Raw genomic sequence first — 19,275 nt, forward strand, 5'->3', positions numbered from 1 at the left:
CTGAGGTCGGGGTGCTGGTCGAAGAGCAGTGGGTTGGGCGGCCGTCCTTTAATGGAGATGGAGGAAGAAGTCTGCGTGTCTGGATTTTGATTTTGGGCAGGCGCGAGGGGCAGGGTGGCGCTAGCAGATCCCTGTCTAGCGTCGGATTAAACAATGGCCGGCATGTTAGATCGAGCTGAGTACGTGACAGCTCTCATGTATGTCCTTGACATGAACATGCCTCTGTACTCAACATGTGGGGACTGGACAGGCTTTCCTCCTACTCGACGCCTACGGGCACCCCGCCCCCACGCCGCGACTCGTACTCCCCGGCTCCGCGAAGGGGCTACCCAGCTCCTGCCCAGCCCGTGAGGCCTGGTCTAACTCCGCGCTCATCTTCTTTGACGCCGTTGGTGTCGCCCAATGCATCTTCGACAAGCTTGGCCTCTTCCGCGCGCATGCCCAATGGCGGGCCTCGTAGACGACCGACGGCAGGACCTCCCCCGAACATACCCGATCCCGTGCACGTGCTTGAGTCCATCATGGGGGGACCGCCACGTAGTTTGGCCGCTACAAATGGGAACGCGTCTGGAAACATAATGGGAAGGCCAGAAGAGGTGGATGAGGACATTAGTTTTGGGGGCCTTAGCTTGCAAGCCTTTGCGGCGGAGACGCCAGCACCCAATTCTGTACATACATATAGTGCTCAATCCGTCGAAGAATGTATGTGTTTATGCTCTTCGTCCCACGTCTTTGCTCATGCCAACTGCAGATGACAAGGACAAGGACAAATTCGAGGATCTGCACAAGTCGATATTGGCATGTGACCAGGTGCTCAAGTCAGTCGAGGCCAATTTGACAAACTTCCAGTCGGACCTGGAGGCCGTTTCGGCTGAGATAGAATCGCTGCAGAACCGATCCATTGCGCTGAACACCAAGCTGGAGAACCGGAAAGTGGTCGAGAAGCTACTGGGGCCGGCCGTTGAAGACATCAGCATATCGCCTGCTATTGTTCGCAAGATTGCCGAAGGGCCAGTTGATGACAGCTTCATAGCTGCTCTAGCCGAGATTGAGAAGCGGGGGAAAACAATAAACGACAAAGCTCGGAACCATCCAGATTTGATGGCTGTTCAAGACGTGAAGCCATTGCTAAACGACCTCACCCATCGCGCAATCGAACGAATACGAGACCACATAGTCGCCCAGATCAAGGCTATCCGTTCACCGTCTATCAATGCGCAAATTATTCAACAGAATGCATTTCTAAAGTACAAAGAGCTGTATGCCTTTCTAGCCAAACACCAGGCAGAGCTTGCACAGCAGATAGCGCAGGCATACATAAATACCATGCGCTGGTACTATCTCAACCACTTCACTCGCTACCGAACTGCCCTGGAGAAAATCAAAGTACACGCAATGGATAGATACGATGTCTTGGGAGAAGATCCAAGCGCTAGAAGGGGAGGGACGCTGCTCGGGCAGTCACGAAATGCATCCGCTTCCTACGACGCATTTTCACTTGGACGTCGCCGTGATGCGTTGAAGAGTTCTTCGGTTAATGCGCTGCCAGCAAACGTGGCTGAGGAGGAGAAGTCGGCCCATTACATCGAAGTACCCTTCCGAAGCTTCAATCTTGCACTCATCGACAATGCATGCTTCGAATACACCTTCATTTCTACCTACTTTGCTCCTACACAGAACTTCCACGCCATCTCACGGACATTCAACTCCATCTTTGAGCCTACGCTGGCCGTCGGTCAGGCTGTTACAAAGTCACTCGTAGAAGCAACAACGGATACTCTTGGCATACTGCTTTGCGTCCGTCTAAACCAACACTTTGCATTCGAATTACAGCGGCGGAAAGTCCCAACTGTCGAGGGCTACATAAACGCAACAAACATGTTGCTATGGCCACGTTACCAGCAGGTTCTGGACATGCATTGCACATCTCTCCAAAAGATCACATCGGCTCTGTCAGGCCGGCCTTCAACAGGTGCAGCACTTCTTTCTTCCAGTTCTGCTAGCGCAACTTCAACTTCAACGGCACCGACACCGCTGACCCAGAAGTTTGCCAATCTCATCCAAGGCATACTAGCACTCTCATCGGAAGCAGGCGACGACGAGCCAGTCAGTGTATCATTGGCTCGCTTGAGGAGCGAGTATGAAGCATACATCACTAAACAGAGCAAATCCATCAGCGATACTAGGAAGAGAGAAAGATTCTTATGCAACAACTACAGTTTGGTTTGCACTATTTTAGCCGACATCGAAGGCAAGCTTGGAGAGGAAATGATGGGGCATTTTGAGAAACTCAGGGACAGTTTTGACAAGTAATTCCAGTGTTATGATCCTCAAGATGAGTCAATTCAATGTCTTCAAGGTTTCATAGTGAATTGATTCATGTTTGATTTAGTGTTGACCTAACTACAAGAACCAAGCTTGTTAGAGTCATTCAAGCTTTCTAATCCAAATCCTTCTAGCCTGATGGAGAGATGTCGTTGAAACTCCGTAAGTTAGTCAACGCTTAACCCTTCAACGGGGCCCAGTCCTTGCGCGCCTGCTCGCTCATGAAGGGGCCGATGTAGTGCATCTTGCCGAGAGTGAATCCAGTCATCCTCAACAGCATGTACATAGTGTTGAGGTGGAAGTAGCTGTTGGGAATGACGAAGCTGGTGACGTGGTCTTCAACGGCAGTGATGTGGAGGGTCTTGCTGGCGACCTCAATGTCAAGCTTGTTCTGGGCGCTCTCGTTCCATGCCTTCTCGTCAACAGAGTCGATGACAGCAACGAGCTGCTTGAGGAAGTTGATGACGTCGTCGAGGGACTTGAAGGAGGTCGGGTCTAGAGTAGGTGACTTGGCCGAAGGCTTGGTGTTCTCCAATGGTCCGAGCATGAACTTGGCGAGGATGATGGGTTGCATGCGGAAGGGCAGCATGTCGCCGAATTGGGAGTCGAGGACCTCCTCATCGCTAGGGAGAGCCTCGTTCTTGGACTGCTCCTCCTTGGCGGTGGTGAGGAAGCTGATGGCGCTCGTAGCGATACCACGGAAAGTGGGGATAGAGGTCTTGTGGAAGGACATTTTGAAGATGTGGTTGATGTAGGTGTGTGTTTGAGAGTGTAGAAAAGAGTTGTTATGATGAGTGAGAGAAAGTAAACGAAGGAAACGGGCGACCGACCGAAACCTTCATATACCTAGCGTAGCTGACCGTTGGGTACCCCGCTGACCGAGTTTGACCCACTATTCTCTGCCATAAACGTACTTCGATGGCCAGACTACGTGTGCCACCTTAACTCCATTAGCGTAGTGGAGATTTACTTATTTCATGTGCTATGTGAAGCTAGAACATCGAGAGATACATCTAGTCATTACAAATCGCTTACAAAGATAAAATCATGCACAATTCAAGGTATACCGGAAGCATTGAGTTTGTAGTATCTGTGAGCGCTTGAACTCATTGTTGTCGACCTCGGGTCATCGGTGCAAATACAGCCTGCGTTTCTACAAGATTTTCCACTAAGGGCACGGACCTCCCAAATTCTACATTCGCCACCTACCGTTTTCGCCCAAGCATTAATCTCCCCGAAACCACACCTCACGTGTTGTCATCAGGCTATCGAAGCATCTAGAATAAGAGATACTTCAGGGTGTATCAGAAATGGCGAAACGAAAGCGCAACAACGTGCAGACGAATGCTGTGAAGAAACAGACCCTCAGCCTCCCGAGTCCACCCCAAGATGCAAACCCCCTGGAACCAGCGAGTGTACACTCAGTCATCTCATCTGAAGAGATTGAGGTCGCCGTGGAAACTCTCCAAATGCTTTCGGAGCATCCGCTCTTGATCAAGTCAAAAGCGTGCAAAGAGCTTAGGACGGCTGTGTATGACTTTCGTCAAGCATGCACCACTGGCCTCAACTCAGCTGGTACGTCTGAGATCCTTACCGAAATCATAAGAGACTAAATAAATCCCCAGAGGGCAGCAACCTCACTGCACGCATCTCAGCAGCGCTCACAGATGCCAAATATATGGAGGCGCTCATCTTACTGGCAGAGATGCGCATTAGAAAAGACACACCAACACTGGGTGCCCTTTGTCGCTGGGTGCGCACTCTAGACGTAGTCTCTGGGCTCTCAATTCACGTGCAAGTGCCTAGTCAGAATGTGGTTGGTACTAATGCGCAGAACGATGAGTTGATTCGGGTGTTGGACTCTATACTAAGGGTCACTGGACCAACTGATACAACATCCCATGGAGTAGGCGTCGCATCAGGCATCTCACTACAAGATACGTGGGATCTACGAAGCACCAGTAACCCGACTCGTCAGACACGTCGCAGAATTGAGGACAAGTCAATCTTCAAATCATGCTCTCCGGACCTCAAAGATCGATTCCGCATTATCGAAACCACACCCGGACTTCAGCGCAAACCGCCGAACCTTCATCCAGCCATCTTGTACGCATCGCAAGATGATACTGTACTACTTGGCAAAGGCCCGAAAACGGAATGCTTTAAGCACCCAATTGTACCCAACCTCCGCCTCATCAAAGACGTACTATCTCCTGAGGAGTGCTCCGCAATCATCGCAGCAGGGGAGACTATAGAATTCATCCCAGATGCACCCATGCGACCGCAAGGCGAAGATACGAGCGTGCTTGCACACAATTTCTACTGGATCGTCGACCAAGCTTTCCACGACAGGCTCTGGGATAGAGTCAAGGCTTTTGTACCAGAGAATGTGGCTGGCAAACAAGTACGCGGCATCAACCGACGTTTCAGAGTATACAGATATGTGCCTGGCGCCGAGTATCGTTGTCACATCGGTAAATATCATACCCCTTTTTGTGCTGCAGAAGCTAACCCATGCAGATGGCGCATGGCCACCGTCTGGAATCAACCCTGAGACAGACGCTTATCAATACGATGCCTCGCCTCCCAACGCTCGCCAATCTTCGCTATTCACGTTCCTTATTTACCTCAACGACGAGTTCAAGGGCGGCGAGACGACGTTCTTCATCCCGAGTGTAAAGGAAGGTGTCATCAACGCGTATCCGGTTAAACCAATCATGGGCAGTGTGGCTGTGTTTCCGCACGGTGAGGCTCAAGGTGCGTTGCTGCATGAGGGAACGGGTGTGGTGGAAGGTGCCAAGTATGTGATTAGGACAGATGTCGAGTATGATGTTGATGCCACGGTCTGAAGACATGGCTCTTGTTTGTAATCGGAAAGAAAAGTGTATATCAAGTGGCGTTATTACGGCAAGCCAATGCGATGCAAATCTTAGATATAGTACTGTTCTACCTACGCGGCTACATTACCAAAATCCCCTCCTACAGGTACCGGCCTAACTCTTCCACCACTTCAGATCAAACTCTGAAACAAGCACACAAGATCGCGAACAGGTTGTAATACTCGCACTCACAAAGCCCGTGCGGGCATGTATACGTAGGTAGATCAGTCGACTATAGCGACAAGACCTACCGCAGGACTGAAACCCTACTCTCACTATTTCCACAAAGATAAGCGCACTCGTTCTCACCTTCCTGCCCAGCTCGATCTGTAACAACAGAGACAAGAACATCAGACCCCAAACATCCGGAAAATCCGCTTACATGAACGATTTGAAAATGCTACCGGTCTTTTCCCCTTCAAACACGAGCTTACGTTCGGGGCCGAACGGCCCGGGGTGAGAGGTCAACACCCAATATATATGATTTTATATAGTTAGTTACAGATTCCGTGATTATTTTGCGAAAAGATGTGCTGCCTATCTGGAAAGATTATTGTATTTAACTTGGCAAAAGAAACATGCACACATCAACGCTATCATGCAAACAAAACACCTCAATCAACAAACAACCCACCGAAGAAGTTCCGAAAACAAACGCCCCCACCGACGACGACGACCATGAATGCTTGAAACTCCGGATCTTCTCTACCCACGTACCCCTACCAAAGAAATTCGAAAAATTTGGCGTATACACATCATTCTTACACTGGCAGAAAGTGCCCGTGATTACCCAAGTCAGCTGCCTAGGGTTGAATATAGGGATGTCACTGTACGCAAACCGGATAGTCAGTGGGGCCGAACTACTGCTACTTGCTTTGTTACAGTACGTCATCTTGTTTTTGGGAGCTCTATTCATGCCGAAATGATAATCAAAACTTTGCTTTACACAAGTAAAACGCTCTCGATACTGTTTGACGTGGTTGCCGGGTATGGCAGCTTCTTTGATCCTTGGCTGCTCTTGGATGTAATTTGTAGTCGCCCTGGTGAGAGGAAGTATGGGGATGACGGCGAGAACTGGCAGGGTGTGGCTTGGGTCGGGGTTGGAATCGGAAATAGCGTTGTACCGGTGGAGGGCGAGAGAGAGAAAGAGAGAGATAGATGTCATATTCAGTGTTTTTCAACCATGACCCCCTAAACCCAAGGCAAATCCACATCAATATCAAGCAAAACACATCACAAAAGAACTTTCGCAAACAGAGCCGAAAGCGAAAGAGTAGTTTGAAGATCAGTGGTATTCTGTCGATCTATTCCATTACCTAATGGTATCTACACATAAATACAAGTTCATGCAATGCTGAACATTCGTGGGTCAGGCTATAAACGAGTGTATGTCGGACCCCAAACCGGGGGGCCCAAATGATAATACAGGGGAGGCATAAAAGGAAAAAAAAATAAACGGTAGAAGCACAAAGAGAAATTACTCAGTGTCGGTATCAAACTCCAATCCAGTCTCTGCGGCTTTGATCTAAGCATTGGCCTTCTTACCTCCCTTGTTGGCCTTGCCGGCATGGTGAGGAGTGCGGGTCTCGATGTCAGCGTCGCGCTGTGCCTTCTTGCCACCCTTCTTAGCCTTTCCAGCGTGGTGGGGTTCGCGGGTCTCGATCTCAGACTCGATATCGCGCTGTGCCTTGGCTCCGCCGTTCTTGCCGGCTTTGTTGGCCTTGCCGGCGTGGTGAGGAGTGCGGGCCTCGATGTCAACGTCGCGCTGGGCCTTCTTACCACCCTTCTTGGCCTTTCCAGCGTGGTGAGGAGCGCGGGTCTCAAGGTCGTCAGTCTCGTCTTCCTCAACATCACGCTGTGCCTTCTTGCCGCCCTTGTTGGCCTTTCCGGCGTGGTGCGGATCACGCTGGTGAAGGTCTGCAAAGTGTGCGTCCTCCTCTTCCTGAGTGGCAAACTCTTGAGCCTCAGCGTCACGCTGAGCCTTCTTGCCACCCTTGTTGGCCTTGCCGGCATGGTGAGGATCACGTGTGTGAAGGTCAGCGAAGTGGGCGTCCTCTTCGGCTTGAGTAGCGAACTCCTCATCCCGCTGGTGTAGGTCGGCGAAGTGAGCATCCTCCTCTTCCTGTGTAGCGAACTCCTGAGCCTCAGCATCACGCTGGGCCTTCTTGCCGCCCTTTTTGGCCTTGCCGGCATGGTGAGGATCACGTGTGTGGAGGTCGGCGAAGTGAGCGTCCTCCTCTTCTTGTGTAGCGAATTCTTGAGCCTCAGCGTTACGCTGGGCCTTCTTGCCACCCTTTTTAGCCTTGCCGGCGTGGTGGGGCTGGCGGCGGTCGATGGTCAGGATGAGGTTGCCATTCTTGTCCTTCTGCTCAGCAGAGCGCTGTGCCTTGGCTCCGCCATTCTTGCCACCCTTGGCCTTGCCAGCGTGGTGAGGAGCACGAGTGTGGAGGTCGGCAAAGTGAGCATCCTCTTCTTCCTGGGTAGCAAACTCTTGAGCCTCAGCGTCACGCTGGGCCTTCTTGCCACCCTTGTTGGCCTTGCCGGCGTGGTGGCGTGCCTCTATTGAACGGCCTGCGAGGGCAGAAACAAGGTTGGCAACATTGATAGGACCGCTTCCTTGCATGCGTGCCTTGACGGCATTGTCGACAACCTTGTTGTTGGGAACCACGTAAGCAGTGGTGGTAGCTCCAAGAGCCAAAAGTGTGATAGCGGAGAACCTCATATTGAAAAAATGTGAAGAATGTGTCGAATAGAAAAGACTGGTATGATATCAGATGAATGTAATAAGATCTGCCAGCAGAGAATAGAAGGAATGAAACCGAACTGAGCAGTAGTGAGAATGAATGAGCACGTTCAACGTTGGATGCCCTTTCTTCTTGGATGGTGGACATACTTTATAACTGGACTTGATCTCCACAGACGGATGGTTACTTGCGTGCACCCTCAGGGCCTGATACAGTATCGCATTGTTCAGCGGAGATGGCATGGAAGTCTAATCCCGGTCAGTTACGTCCGTCTTTCCAATCTGACAGCGGAGACGGCTGCGTCGTTTGCGGTACGCCAAACACTGGCAGTCGTGATACAGCGTCTTCCACTAACGGCGAGGCTGCAGGCACAGGCTCGAGTCAATGCGTTGGTCTTGCGGGACATGCTCGCCTAATCCCGCAATCCTGCCATGCGGTTCAGATATGGACTGGCAGGAGACGTGACGTGCAGGTCAGAGACTGACAGGAGGCCGCTCATTGGCCCGCACTTCAGTCAGCGCGATCGCTTCCAAGCATGGAACTGTGCTGTTCCCTGCGATTCTATCCAAACCAATGCTTTTGTCGTATTATTCCCGCTGTCCAGGTGGAGAATTTTGTTGCAAATGCGTTGCAGCAGGTCAAGTCAAGCCCGGCGCTAGCGCTAACACTTGTTTTGCCTAGCGCGCCAAGCTGAAACGATGGTGTAGTGTGTGAACGACCGCTCTTGGCTATAGTGTCCACTACGAAACCCGTCCCTCCGCTCAGCCAACGGGATACCTGAGACACGCCGCATTGAACGTCTCAGGCGCCTTGGAAAAAAGCTTGTCGAGGCCTAATTCTCGCAACGAGGTGTGTGCAAGGCTACTGCTGCCTGGTAGACAGCCCTGTAGAACTCCATTGACCGAGGAGGCGGCGTCGTTTGACAAGTCCGCGTTTCGGGGAACCTAGCTAAATGCGATACTCTACACGTATGGGACGTCCGCGTCCTATGCCGCTGGCGCTTCTTTTCTTCTTGACTTGTTCATTCAACCGAGGACTGTTCCTTTCTTTTTTCTGCCCGTAGTCCCAGGAGTCCATCTTTCTTAACTTTCTTCCAAGGTCTGGCCAACACCATCTTATTTTTTCTCCATCGCAGGTCGATTAATATTATTACATTTTGCTCTTATTCTTTAGGCCTTTATCTATACACAAACCATCGTATTACGCCTGCATCAACACCTAATCATGGAGAAGTACACAGACTCCAGCTCTGTCCAGTCCGACTCGGAGAATGCAGCCTTCCTCAACACACAGTACCAGAAGGAGGAAAGACAACAACGGCGGAGTTACATCTATCTCACGCTGTTCAACCTTTTCCTATTCACACTATCCATACTGTCATTGATATGCACTGTCATGTCTCAAAAGGACACAGCGGGCCATTCAACGGCAGCTTTGTATGATCAATTCGACATGTTCTGTATGTTCTACGCACCTACCTCTACAGCCATCTCAGCAACTAACACATTGCCCAGCCCCCACCATGCACGTGGTCGAATACTCAAAGACAACATTCGAGCTACCCGAACCCCTGGAATCATCCGTCTACGTCGGCATCAGCAACGAAACCGAGGACGCATGGATGGACATTGCCTACCTCCCCGACCAAATGGTATCCAAGGAGGACTTCCCCAAGCTCAACATGCCCGACGACGCCCTGCAAGTCACGGACCCCAAGACGGGCGAAACAGGCTACCGCGTCGGCCTCGAGGTCTTCCACCAACTACACTGCTTGAACATGCTCCGCATGGCCACTCTTCCCGAGCACTATACCAAGCTCGAATGGAGCGACACAAACGACAAGCCCGAGCGCGTGCGCGCTCATCTCGATCATTGCATTGAAGTTCTTCGTCTGAACCTCATGTGCCTCTCCGATGTCAACGTCTTCACCTTCCACCCTAAACCTGGCAAGGAGGGATATTGGCCAGAGTACAACTCGCAGCACGTGTGCAGGAATTTTGATCAGATCAAAGATTGGGCACGTGCAAATGCCATGCCTTATGCTGAGGTGTAAGCATGGGGTTTGGGTATGAGAATGACGTGTGTTGCACCTGTGTGACAGAAGTTTGTAGATATACTTGGATATGATGTTTGTGTATATAGTGGGTTTCGCTTGATCTGCAACAGTCTTGATTTGACTGTGTGAGAGCCACGAGATGAATACCAGAAATGGACATATTGATATTGCTACACTTTTGAATCTGTCTGTGCGCCTTTTTTACTGTACGATATTGTAGCTGTGCTGGGTTATGACACGAAGATGTACATACACCGTTTAACCCACCGGCCAACATCCCACAACTTTTGTCTCAAAATCACAAATCACAATCAAACGTCACATGTTCCATCCTCCATCCCTCCCCATAACAATAATAAATTAAATACCCTCCTGTCCTTCAAACAAGTAAAAACTGTCAAAACAAATAAACAAACAAACAAGCCAACCCTGCGCTCATCATAGAACGTCGCAAGAAGGAATTAGTCCCGGGCAAACAACAACAACGCGCGACGGATAGAAACAAAACAAACGATTTAGTTCGATTTTCTTAGGAACGTTTGGTGTGTGGGTGGGATATAATCTCCATGACAACTGAAACTTATTCGCAAAAATTTAGCTACAGGCCATGAATCCATATACCTATTGGAAATAATTCACAATGCTTTCTTAACGGTCTTGAATGCCAATATCCCTGATCTCCTATAGGACAATTAAACTGTAAAATACAATGACATTCTCCTCTCCAAAACATAATAGAACAAACAGTAAACTCACAAACACCTACACTACTCGGTCCGACACATTCACCCCATCCAAATAACAAAACATGAGAGTTACCTGCAAAAAGTTTCCACTTCCGTTCTTCCATTGTTATGATCCCATACCCAATGTATACACAGTCTACATAAACACTTACCGTTACAGTTATCGGATCATGTCGTTGTCATCGCACGGATATCCACAGCGCCGAAGAACCAAATGCATGAAGAGTAGGAGTTTCAGCACTGATAATCACATCTTATCACATCCCATCACCCTGCAAACATATGTAAAAGCAACGGACAACAAAACGAACGGAGCTGGGATATGTGCGAAAGCAAAACAAACAGAGAGCGTACGCTGAATCTGTACTAGGATATGTAATGCGATTTTAGTACTGGCTTTTCTCATTTTGTAATGCACCCATGAAGAATTTACTTGTACTCCACACGGTAATGCAAACGGAAGGAATAGATGTATGAAGAAAAAAATAAGTCTATAACAAAACGCTATCATTACCAGATAGACACAAAGCTATAGACAAGACAAGTCATCCACCATCATCATCCATTCCACATCAACACTTCCTTCGCATGTATTCAACCTCGGTTCCGGAACAGAGGGGTGGGAGGGGCACAAAAGGGTATCCAGACTCCAACCCAATGCCACACACCGCGTTTATCCAACAAAGCTTTTATTGCGAGAGACGAGAACGAGTAAAACGCACACGCATTACTCAACCAGCGTGTTCTACAATCTCACTGACCAACTTGCCGTCTTTGATGTAGCTCCTGAGCTGTTCTGGCAGCGGATTTTCTGTGTAGTCGTCTTCGGTGGGAAGGTTGATGTTGATGCTGCTGCATTTGCTTGTGAAGACTTCGGTGGCTAATGAGTCCTTGGACAGGTATACAGTGGCGCCGTCGACTTGATCTAACAGGATGGTGGGTAGGGTGCCGAGGACCTGGAGGGCAAAGTTGGGGCACTTGATCACGTCCACGGAGCTGACTAGCGAATCAATGATGAGGGATGTGCGGGAGCTGTTATCGAGCGAGAGCGCGTTCGCCTTGCCGTTGATGCGGATGGTCGTGTTCTTGCAGCGGGAGATGAGGATGGAGTGGTTGATTTCGGCATCAATTTCGATCATCTCGCCTGGAGAGTCGAAGTTGTCCTGTTAAACGTTAGTATTTAACCTTAATACTCCTGAGTCTAACCAGTGGAATGCTTACTATTATCCACTTATTTCCGTCCAGTTCCTTCTTGGGGGGCTTCTTGGTCCGCATGCTTTCAGGCTTCTTCGCCTTTGGCGGCGCAGGGCTCTTACTCCTGCCCAAACTGCCGGTGCTATCACTGCGTGTGGGTACAGGTGCAGTCGCTCGCAGCGACGGGTTCTTGTGTGTCATTTGGCTTGGGTCGACCTTCTTCAATCCCTTGGTAACGTCTGATCCCTTGTTGAGATCACCAAAGACGGCGTTCATGTCGGGTGTGGCCTTTTTCGCTGCCGGCGCCGCGCCTGGTGGTGGTGGAGGACCTGGTGGTGGGGGAGGACCGGGCGGCGGTGGGATACCCCCTGCGGGAGGAGCTGGAGGCATGCTAGAAGTGGCCGAAAGACCTTTTGCGGCTTCTTTGGCATCGATGCCGTTGCTGTTCCAGGCAACGCCAGTAGCGTGGTGCTTCTTGGCGTATTCGGAGAGAGCTTTGAAGAGCTTGTAGTACGCCTGGACCCATTTGACGTGGGCTTCGCCCTCCGGCCTGTGCATGTTAGCATGGTATTGTAGGAGTAATCAATTGCCGTACTTGTCGCGGTACTCCTTAAGCACCTTGTTGCCGTACATCTGAGCCCCACCAACCAGCTCATTGATGTGCTCATGGGGCTTCATGCCTCCACCTTGGCCAATTGCGACCCATCCAAGCGACCCAACACCATCCGCGACCATGGAAAGGGAATCTTTGAGCGCCGCGTCTCGGTTGCTCTGTCGGAACTCGTCTGTCTTCTCCATGCTCGCCTGAAGATCCTTGAGAAGTTCCATAAGGGTACGGTCATCGGGTTTCTTGGCCTTGTTGGCAATGAAGAGGAATTGGCGCTGGGCGGCGAATGCCCCTTCAACTGCCTTGGACTGGCCCTCGATGACGCTTCCCAACTTGCCGCTCAACTCCAACCAGTCCTTTAGTTCTGAGTTGACCAGCTCGTCAAAGGCCTCAATTGCTGGCGGGACGCTCTCTGCAACGACTTTTGGTGCACCGACACTGGCAATTCCTGCCGTCACACCTGGTGTGGCATCTGTGGAGGCTCCATTGAGGCTGTCAACTCCGCTGTTCGGGAGGACGGTGCTGGCGATGTCTTCGAGGCGCGATGTAGCAGCTTCAAGCCTACGTACGAACGACGTCAGTACATTGTTTCCTGTGACGCGAATCTGCCCATGTCGAATGTGGGCTTTTCCGGGCTCGCGGGCCATGGTTGGGAGTGCTCATAGGGTGTTGTAGGAGAGTTGTCTGGAAAGAAACTCACCGCTTGATGAGGGTAGTTAGATTATTCATGTTGTTCGCCATGCGGGGAAGGCACGTCGCAGTGTTTGTAGGGAAGGTGCGTAGGTCCAGACAGATCACTTTATGCTTGGGGTCGGGCAGGGGCAGCTGCGACGTGCTGCAATCTTGAGAATGGTTTAGGTCGTTGAAGGAAAGGTGATTTATTTGAACACAAAAGCGCCTCTAGATGTGTCCACGCTGGCGAATATAGGAATACTATAGGTAAGGAGTAGATGTGGGAGAGTAGTTCAAAGCGTCGACAGTCCGAGGCGCATGGGCTACGGCAGCCCACGTTGCGCTAGCTGTCTGCAGCCAAGACCGGGCCATTAGGCATTAGCTTACCTAGGCCGAAACCTTGGAAGCGCGTCACTTCACGCATCACAGCATCCAGCATGGCCTCCGACAATGGCAAGACTGGAAATGGTCAGATAGACTTTTGCACCTTGGGCATGTTCATAATTGGTACTTGGTCATTCCATCGTGTAATATTTATTAGTAGGCGACTGAAATTCCTCAAGATGAAATCGAGTTTCCCCCACCAAAGCCCCCAGTCAAGGACATTGTTGGCGGAGCTGGCGCTTACTCCGCACTCGGCGCACGCATTTTCTCTCCACCACCTCAGTCAAAGAGTGTAGGCTGGATTGTTGATTGCGGCTCGGATTTCCCGCCTGAACTGCGCGAGTTTATTGCACAGTGGGACACGGGTGTGCTGATACGCGAAACGCCTGATCGGCTGACAACGCGGGGCTGGAATGGTTATGGCGAGAAGGAACATAGAGGTACACCCCCACGTCACGTGCGGAACATTGAACATTGGACATGGTGCTGACCTGCCCAAGCTTTTCGATACTTGACGCCAAAGCTGCGTTTGAATCATGAATCGCTCGTTGACACACCCCTGTTATGGTCCAAGTCATTCCATCTGATATGTTCGCCCCTGCGCTGCATTGATCTGGTTGAAAACATCACCGCATTACGCAAGCAGAGTGATGGCGAGAGGGCTGAATTCCAACGTCCGGTATTCATATGGGAACCAGTACCTGATCTGTGCACGGCCGACGAGTCTGAGAATTGCTTAAAGGCACTAAAGTACGTTGACGTGGTGAGCCCCAACAACAGTGAGCTGGGTGGCTTCTTCGGTAAGAAAACCGATGGGGAGCATCAAGTCGACTTCCGCGCAGTTGAGGAGCTATGTGATCAGTGGCTGGAGAGTGGCATTGGTCCCAATAGCGATGGAGGGGTTGTCGTGCGATGCGGGAAAGATGGCTGCTTAGTAACACGCAAAGGGCTACGCAAGTGGCTACCTGCCTACCATCAATCAGCGGGAAAGGTGATTGATCCTACAGGCGGAGGTAACGGCTTCTTGGGTGGACTGGCGGTTGGTCTGCTAAGATGTGGTTCGGAAGTGTCGGACAATCTGGAGGAAGCCGCCATCTGGGGCTCAATCTCGGCGAGCTTTGCCATTGAACAAGTCGGCATGCCTGTTCTCTCTCACTCTGAGAAGGGGGAAACGTGGAACGGTGTGAGTGTCGAAAATAGGCTTTCTGATTTCAAGCAGCGGCTGGCTAGTTATATACAGCCATAGCCACCGTTACTGCTCCCCGCCCAACGCCGGATATCTAGTTGTCCAACACCTTCTCTATCACACTCTGATTCTGTTTCCTCTCGTGTTCTTTGATCTGCTTGGTCCAGCTGCGCCATGGTTAGCTTCCTGGCCTGAGACATGGAATGGAGGGGTGCGCGTCGTACTATCGGCTGGGGAAGAAACGGTGGCGTTCGGGCATCTTGTCGCGGTATTCGCGGTTTGCGCTCAGCATAAAAGCCATGCCGGCAATACTGGCCATGGTGAGGCCTACGACGGCCGTGTTGGCTTTCCAGTTGTTCGGCTGAGCATACCAACCACCAGATGGTGACCAGACGTGCTTGGGGTATCTGGCGACTGTCAATTGGTCGGTTCCATAGGATTGGAAAGTCGTACATACGGGATCTTTGGTCCTCCGCCCATTGTGTTTGTGCTTGTGCGGATTCGTGGGGTTGAGCGCGTATGGAGCTTTGGTGAGGTCGTCGCTGTCGCACAGCGAGGTGCGCACGGGCACCCGAGCTTGGCGGAAATTCTGTCGCCATCATGGCTCGACGAACACTGAGAACACACTCCGGGCCAATTGCTGCTGCTGCTGCCGCCTCCGCCTTCCTTTATTTTTCTGCTATCTTGTCCTGTACTGTGGCCTTCATGAAGCGGATCCCCCTTTCAAGATGCGCCTCGCAATTGCTGGCCCCGCCTCTTCCACATCGGCCCTCGTGCCCATATGCCGCGGCGAAGAAATTACGGAGAGACATTATACCACATAGCCACCGGATAAACGCACGCTTTCAGAGCACAGTAGCCATACCAGACGAGGGGGAATTGAAACTCGAGGCTGCCGCAAATGTCGGTGCATCACCAATAGAGGAATCAAGGACTTCTCACCCACGCCCACTCGAGAGCCTCCCATCACCACACCCTAGTGCTGCCGAGCGCTCGATAAAACTCCACGCTCTCCGGAGCCGGTTATCGCTACCAGAACGATTTCCCCTCCAAGTTCTCGCACGAACCCTTGTACATCCTTCCGCAGACGCAAATCCCGCCTTCAACAATGCTTCGCTATCCATACTCGGACGCCAATTGCTGGGCTACTACACTTCTGAGTGGCTGATCTGCACCTACCCACGACTACCAATGGAAGTTGTCTTCGCTGCTGTGGAAGCATACATTGGCCCCAAAGCGTTAGCCACAGTTGCTCGGGAGTGGGGTATTGAGGCGGCGGCGGAACCAGGTGGTGAAGTGGACCCAGGACTCTTACAATTCAAGAGGATAGGGGCGGGTGAGGAGCTACCAGAAGCCCTAAGACGGCAGGTACCATGGAAATGGAATGTTACCACAACCCATAAAATCTTAAAGTCGGACGCATTTGGCTCCAACAATGCAGGGCCGAGTCCACACGCACTGGAAAAGACACCAGTACCCGTTGAGGAAGCAGCACAGTCTTTTGTGCGTGCCCTCATCGGCGCTCTCCACGTACACCTTGGTTCACCTCTTGTTAAGCGCTTCTTCCGCGACCACTTCCTTAGCCGACACCTCGACATCAGCACAATTTTCGACTTCCGCACACCGACACGCGATCTATCATGGCTATGCAGACGAGAAGGCTTCGAGCCACCCGTGGCCCGCTTAATATCAGAAACCGGTCGTCTGAGCAGACATCCTGTTTTCGTCGTTGGCGTATACAGTGGGAGGGACAAACTCGGCGAGGCATCAGGCAGCTCACTAAATGAAGCGAGGATAAGAGCGTCGGCAGCAGCACTGAAGGCCTGGTATCTATACAAGCCAGTCCAAGTCACAGTACCTAGCAGTACCGAGGGTGAAGTAGACACGAGCAACTGGCGGCCCAACTACGTCGATTGTGGTGAGGTCATTGTATAATCCACAAGCCGACCACTCCACTTTTCAGAGAGACTACCTTGGTCACATGTTGATACCATACTTCTCTGTTTGTACACATTTTCAGGCTAGCGGAGCATGCGATAGGGGAGTTGATGACAACTCTCAGGAAGATGACAGAACCGCACCGCTTGCGGTATGCCATGTAAAGGGGGAGCTGCAAAAAGCCGGCGCACCCAGCAGCATGGACAGCAGCGCCCATGTATCATATGTGACATCATGAGGATACCAACGATGATCCGCAAACGTGTAGAATATTTTCAAACAAACTTTGCATCAATCACAACACATGTCAAGACTGTTCTGATTTTTTCTTCACAATGCGAACTAGCGCAAAGGATACGAGGGAATTAGTCGCGCCGTTTTGTTGTGTGGTGCTTTGTCCACTTTGAGCATTTTCCTGGGCCTCCTGAGTGAATGTCTTTGCTAAGCTTTTGTTTACTACTCCAGTTTCCATCTACACGAGTGACTCGCCTACCGGAGATGCGTTCAAGAGACCCAGACCTTCAACGAAACATTTCATCTTCGGTACCGTGGATCTTGAGCCACAGGGCAGAGAGGCCGGAGGACCCATTCTGGAACTCAGAAGAAGAAAGGATCGAGGCAACGATTGCCCCATCAACCCCTTGCCCGGGTTTTGTGATGTGAGAGCTCATATACGGTGTATGGATTAATGGGATCTGGCCGGCACCCTCAGCCGTCATCAACTGCTGCAAAGAAGGGCCTGTTGAGTATTGTGTCAGCGCAATCTTATAAGATTATGCGGTGTACTGATCGACAGAATGTGCCCGACGCTCTCGGCAGTTGCCAGGTACTCCAATGAAGGCCCTATTGAGTATCGTGTCAGCCTCGGAATCTGTGCTCGGTGTTGTCAGATTTGAGGATTTGGATCGCTTGCAGGCGGACAATCGTTAGAAAGTAAGCACTACAGAACGCCAGCCAAGAGCCCCTTTCTCTATGAGCGGGGTAATAGTCTAAGATTAAGTAAGGAGATGGTCTATAATTCCCGTTTCCCGCTATCAAAACCCACACACCAACTCTACTCTCTAGTCACAGATTACATCACACTTTCAACATCGCCCAACGGCACCTACATCGTCAAAGTCGGACTATCTTTTACCTTCCACTTTAAAAACAACGCAATGGTTAATCTACGAACGGTCACGATATTGCTTAGTTTAAGTTTAGGCGCCTTCGCTGGTTTTAACGTAAGCATTACCTTTCTGCTTTTCCCTAGACTTCCATCACTGATCACTTCGCTACTTTTCTAGACATGCAAACCCGGTGGCCCCTACGGATATGGAAACTGCTGCAAAATGACAAAAGTCAATGGAAAATATGTCTTTACAGACGATTGCAAAGAATGCTTCTTTGTACATTACCCTAACCCTATCATTTATTACGAAAAGTCTAACCTGATTTGAACCTGCAGACCGATGGCGGCTGCAAAAAGTTAGGGCATCGATGTTCATTCAGCTGGGACTCCAACGCTGTAGAAGAGGGAGCATACTGCAACAAATAAGGGAAAAAGATTAGACGTGCAGTCGGAGCCACAAGGGAGCTGGATACTTTTGACAAAGACGACAAAGACGACTACCCTGACAGTTCAAAGATATTCAAGGAGAGTCTTTCTGGCTACAAGCCTGGAACCGAAGAATCGCATTCGCCATCCCCGCTAGACTCCGCAACAATCAATTCAATCCGGTCACTCTCCTAGACCCACTTACCTATCTAGGTAGGGCTTAAACTCCTATAGGTAACTACTAGGCTTAAAGCGGTAATCAATCAATCCAATCTGAACCTTCTAGGACCCACTTAATTGATTGTTGCGGACTGTGATCCCCGCCCCCTTCGCTATTCAATTAATCACGCACGGAAGAGAATGGCCAGTCCGACTCTTAGGCTTAGCGAGATTTAGAAGAGAAAACTATAATCTTAATCTTAATCATACATACCTACACTATCTATGCCTTAAACTTTACTACTGTCGTGTTTACATATCCTCCCCTCCTATATCTATTCCTTTGCCCATGCATAGCTACAACTACAACACGGCTAGACTATATTGTTGACACGGCAAAGGTGTCGAATACTAGCAGTCGTTGCAACGAACAAAGTGTATAGTATTTGATTAGTAGTGAGCAAGAGCTGGATGGAGAGATCTCCATATGTACGGTTGCGAGCTAAGCGGGAAGCTTGGTCTAACTAGTGGTCCAAGCTTCCGGCCCGGAAAAACTCGCCGGGCTGGCTGCACGCGCATGTCCCGACATATATATATACATGATTATCTAACATTACAAACACCAAAAGTTCACAAACATGTAGCATATTTAAAAAAAACTGTGCATAAATTATCGCAAACTCTTAATGTGAGCTATTGCTCTGTTCTACTATATGTGAAGTGCAATGCGTTTTACTTAGACTCCGCAACAATCAATTCAATCCGGTCACTCTCCTAGACCCACTTACCTATCTAGGTAGGGCTTAAACTCCTATAGGTAACTACTAGGCTTAAAGCGGTAATCAATC

The 19,275-nt window shown here is 50.4% G+C and overlaps 10 protein-coding genes across 10 annotated transcripts; 6 read left to right on the forward strand and 4 right to left on the reverse strand.

Annotated features, from left to right (window-relative positions):
• Positions 1-578: 578 nt before the first annotated feature.
• Positions 579-2,313, forward strand: PtrM4_121140 (Vps52; the record flags this gene model as incomplete). The annotated part of the gene is made up of 2 exons (XM_001935381.2): positions 579-702; positions 752-2,313. The coding sequence occupies 2 exons, from the start codon at positions 579-581 to the stop codon at positions 2,311-2,313; spliced, it is 1,686 nt and encodes a 561-aa protein (XP_001935416.2).
• Positions 2,314-2,503: 190 nt separating this feature from the next.
• Positions 2,504-3,058, reverse strand: PtrM4_121150 (uncharacterized protein; the record flags this gene model as incomplete). The annotated part of the gene is made up of 1 exon (XM_001935382.2): positions 2,504-3,058. The coding sequence occupies one exon, from the start codon at positions 3,056-3,058 to the stop codon at positions 2,504-2,506; it is 555 nt and encodes a 184-aa protein (XP_001935417.1).
• Positions 3,059-3,635: 577 nt separating this feature from the next.
• Positions 3,636-5,174, forward strand: PtrM4_121160 (prolyl 4-hydroxylase; the record flags this gene model as incomplete). The annotated part of the gene is made up of 3 exons (XM_001935383.2): positions 3,636-3,900; positions 3,951-4,799; positions 4,846-5,174. The coding sequence occupies 3 exons, from the start codon at positions 3,636-3,638 to the stop codon at positions 5,172-5,174; spliced, it is 1,443 nt and encodes a 480-aa protein (XP_001935418.1).
• Positions 5,175-6,729: 1,555 nt separating this feature from the next.
• On the reverse strand, positions 6,730-7,926 carry PtrM4_121170 (Tymo-45kd-70kd multi-domain protein; the record flags this gene model as incomplete). The annotated part of the gene is made up of 1 exon (XM_001935384.1): positions 6,730-7,926. One exon carries the CDS (start codon positions 7,924-7,926, stop codon positions 6,730-6,732), a length of 1,197 nt encoding a protein of 398 aa, XP_001935419.1.
• Positions 7,927-9,172: 1,246 nt separating this feature from the next.
• PtrM4_121180 (DUF3328 domain containing protein) lies at positions 9,173-10,001 on the forward strand (the record flags this gene model as incomplete). Its single annotated transcript, XM_001935385.1, has 2 exons — positions 9,173-9,407; positions 9,463-10,001. 2 exons carry the CDS (start codon positions 9,173-9,175, stop codon positions 9,999-10,001), a joined length of 774 nt encoding a protein of 257 aa, XP_001935420.1.
• Positions 10,002-11,481: 1,480 nt separating this feature from the next.
• Positions 11,482-13,198, reverse strand: PtrM4_121190 (adenylyl cyclase-associated protein; the record flags this gene model as incomplete). The annotated part of the gene is made up of 4 exons (XM_066108457.1): positions 11,482-11,913; positions 11,972-12,240; positions 12,292-12,494; positions 12,540-13,198. The coding sequence occupies 4 exons, from the start codon at positions 13,196-13,198 to the stop codon at positions 11,482-11,484; spliced, it is 1,563 nt and encodes a 520-aa protein (XP_065961642.1).
• Positions 13,199-13,660: 462 nt separating this feature from the next.
• Positions 13,661-14,853, forward strand: PtrM4_121200 (RbsK, Sugar kinase, ribokinase family; the record flags this gene model as incomplete). The annotated part of the gene is made up of 3 exons (XM_001935387.2): positions 13,661-13,730; positions 13,787-14,047; positions 14,108-14,853. The coding sequence occupies 3 exons, from the start codon at positions 13,661-13,663 to the stop codon at positions 14,851-14,853; spliced, it is 1,077 nt and encodes a 358-aa protein (XP_001935422.1).
• A 34-nt stretch (positions 14,854-14,887) lies between these two features.
• PtrM4_121210 (uncharacterized protein) lies at positions 14,888-15,273 on the reverse strand (the record flags this gene model as incomplete). Its single annotated transcript, XM_001935388.2, has 3 exons — positions 14,888-14,960; positions 15,018-15,200; positions 15,251-15,273. The coding sequence occupies 3 exons, from the start codon at positions 15,271-15,273 to the stop codon at positions 14,888-14,890; spliced, it is 279 nt and encodes a 92-aa protein (XP_001935423.1).
• A 120-nt stretch (positions 15,274-15,393) lies between these two features.
• Positions 15,394-16,728, forward strand: PtrM4_121220 (mitochondrial 54S ribosomal protein mL44; the record flags this gene model as incomplete). The annotated part of the gene is made up of 1 exon (XM_001935389.1): positions 15,394-16,728. The coding sequence occupies one exon, from the start codon at positions 15,394-15,396 to the stop codon at positions 16,726-16,728; it is 1,335 nt and encodes a 444-aa protein (XP_001935424.1).
• A 1,160-nt stretch (positions 16,729-17,888) lies between these two features.
• PtrM4_121230 (uncharacterized protein) lies at positions 17,889-18,268 on the forward strand (the record flags this gene model as incomplete). The annotated part of the gene is made up of 3 exons (XM_066108458.1): positions 17,889-17,954; positions 18,018-18,119; positions 18,179-18,268. The coding sequence occupies 3 exons, from the start codon at positions 17,889-17,891 to the stop codon at positions 18,266-18,268; spliced, it is 258 nt and encodes an 85-aa protein (XP_065961643.1).
• Positions 18,269-19,275: the final 1,007 nt, after the last annotated feature.

The sequence above is a fragment of the Pyrenophora tritici-repentis genome, chromosome 6, assembly GCF_003171515.1.
Source record: "Pyrenophora tritici-repentis strain M4 chromosome 6, whole genome shotgun sequence".
Classification (NCBI taxonomy): domain Eukaryota; kingdom Fungi; phylum Ascomycota; class Dothideomycetes; order Pleosporales; family Pleosporaceae; genus Pyrenophora; species Pyrenophora tritici-repentis.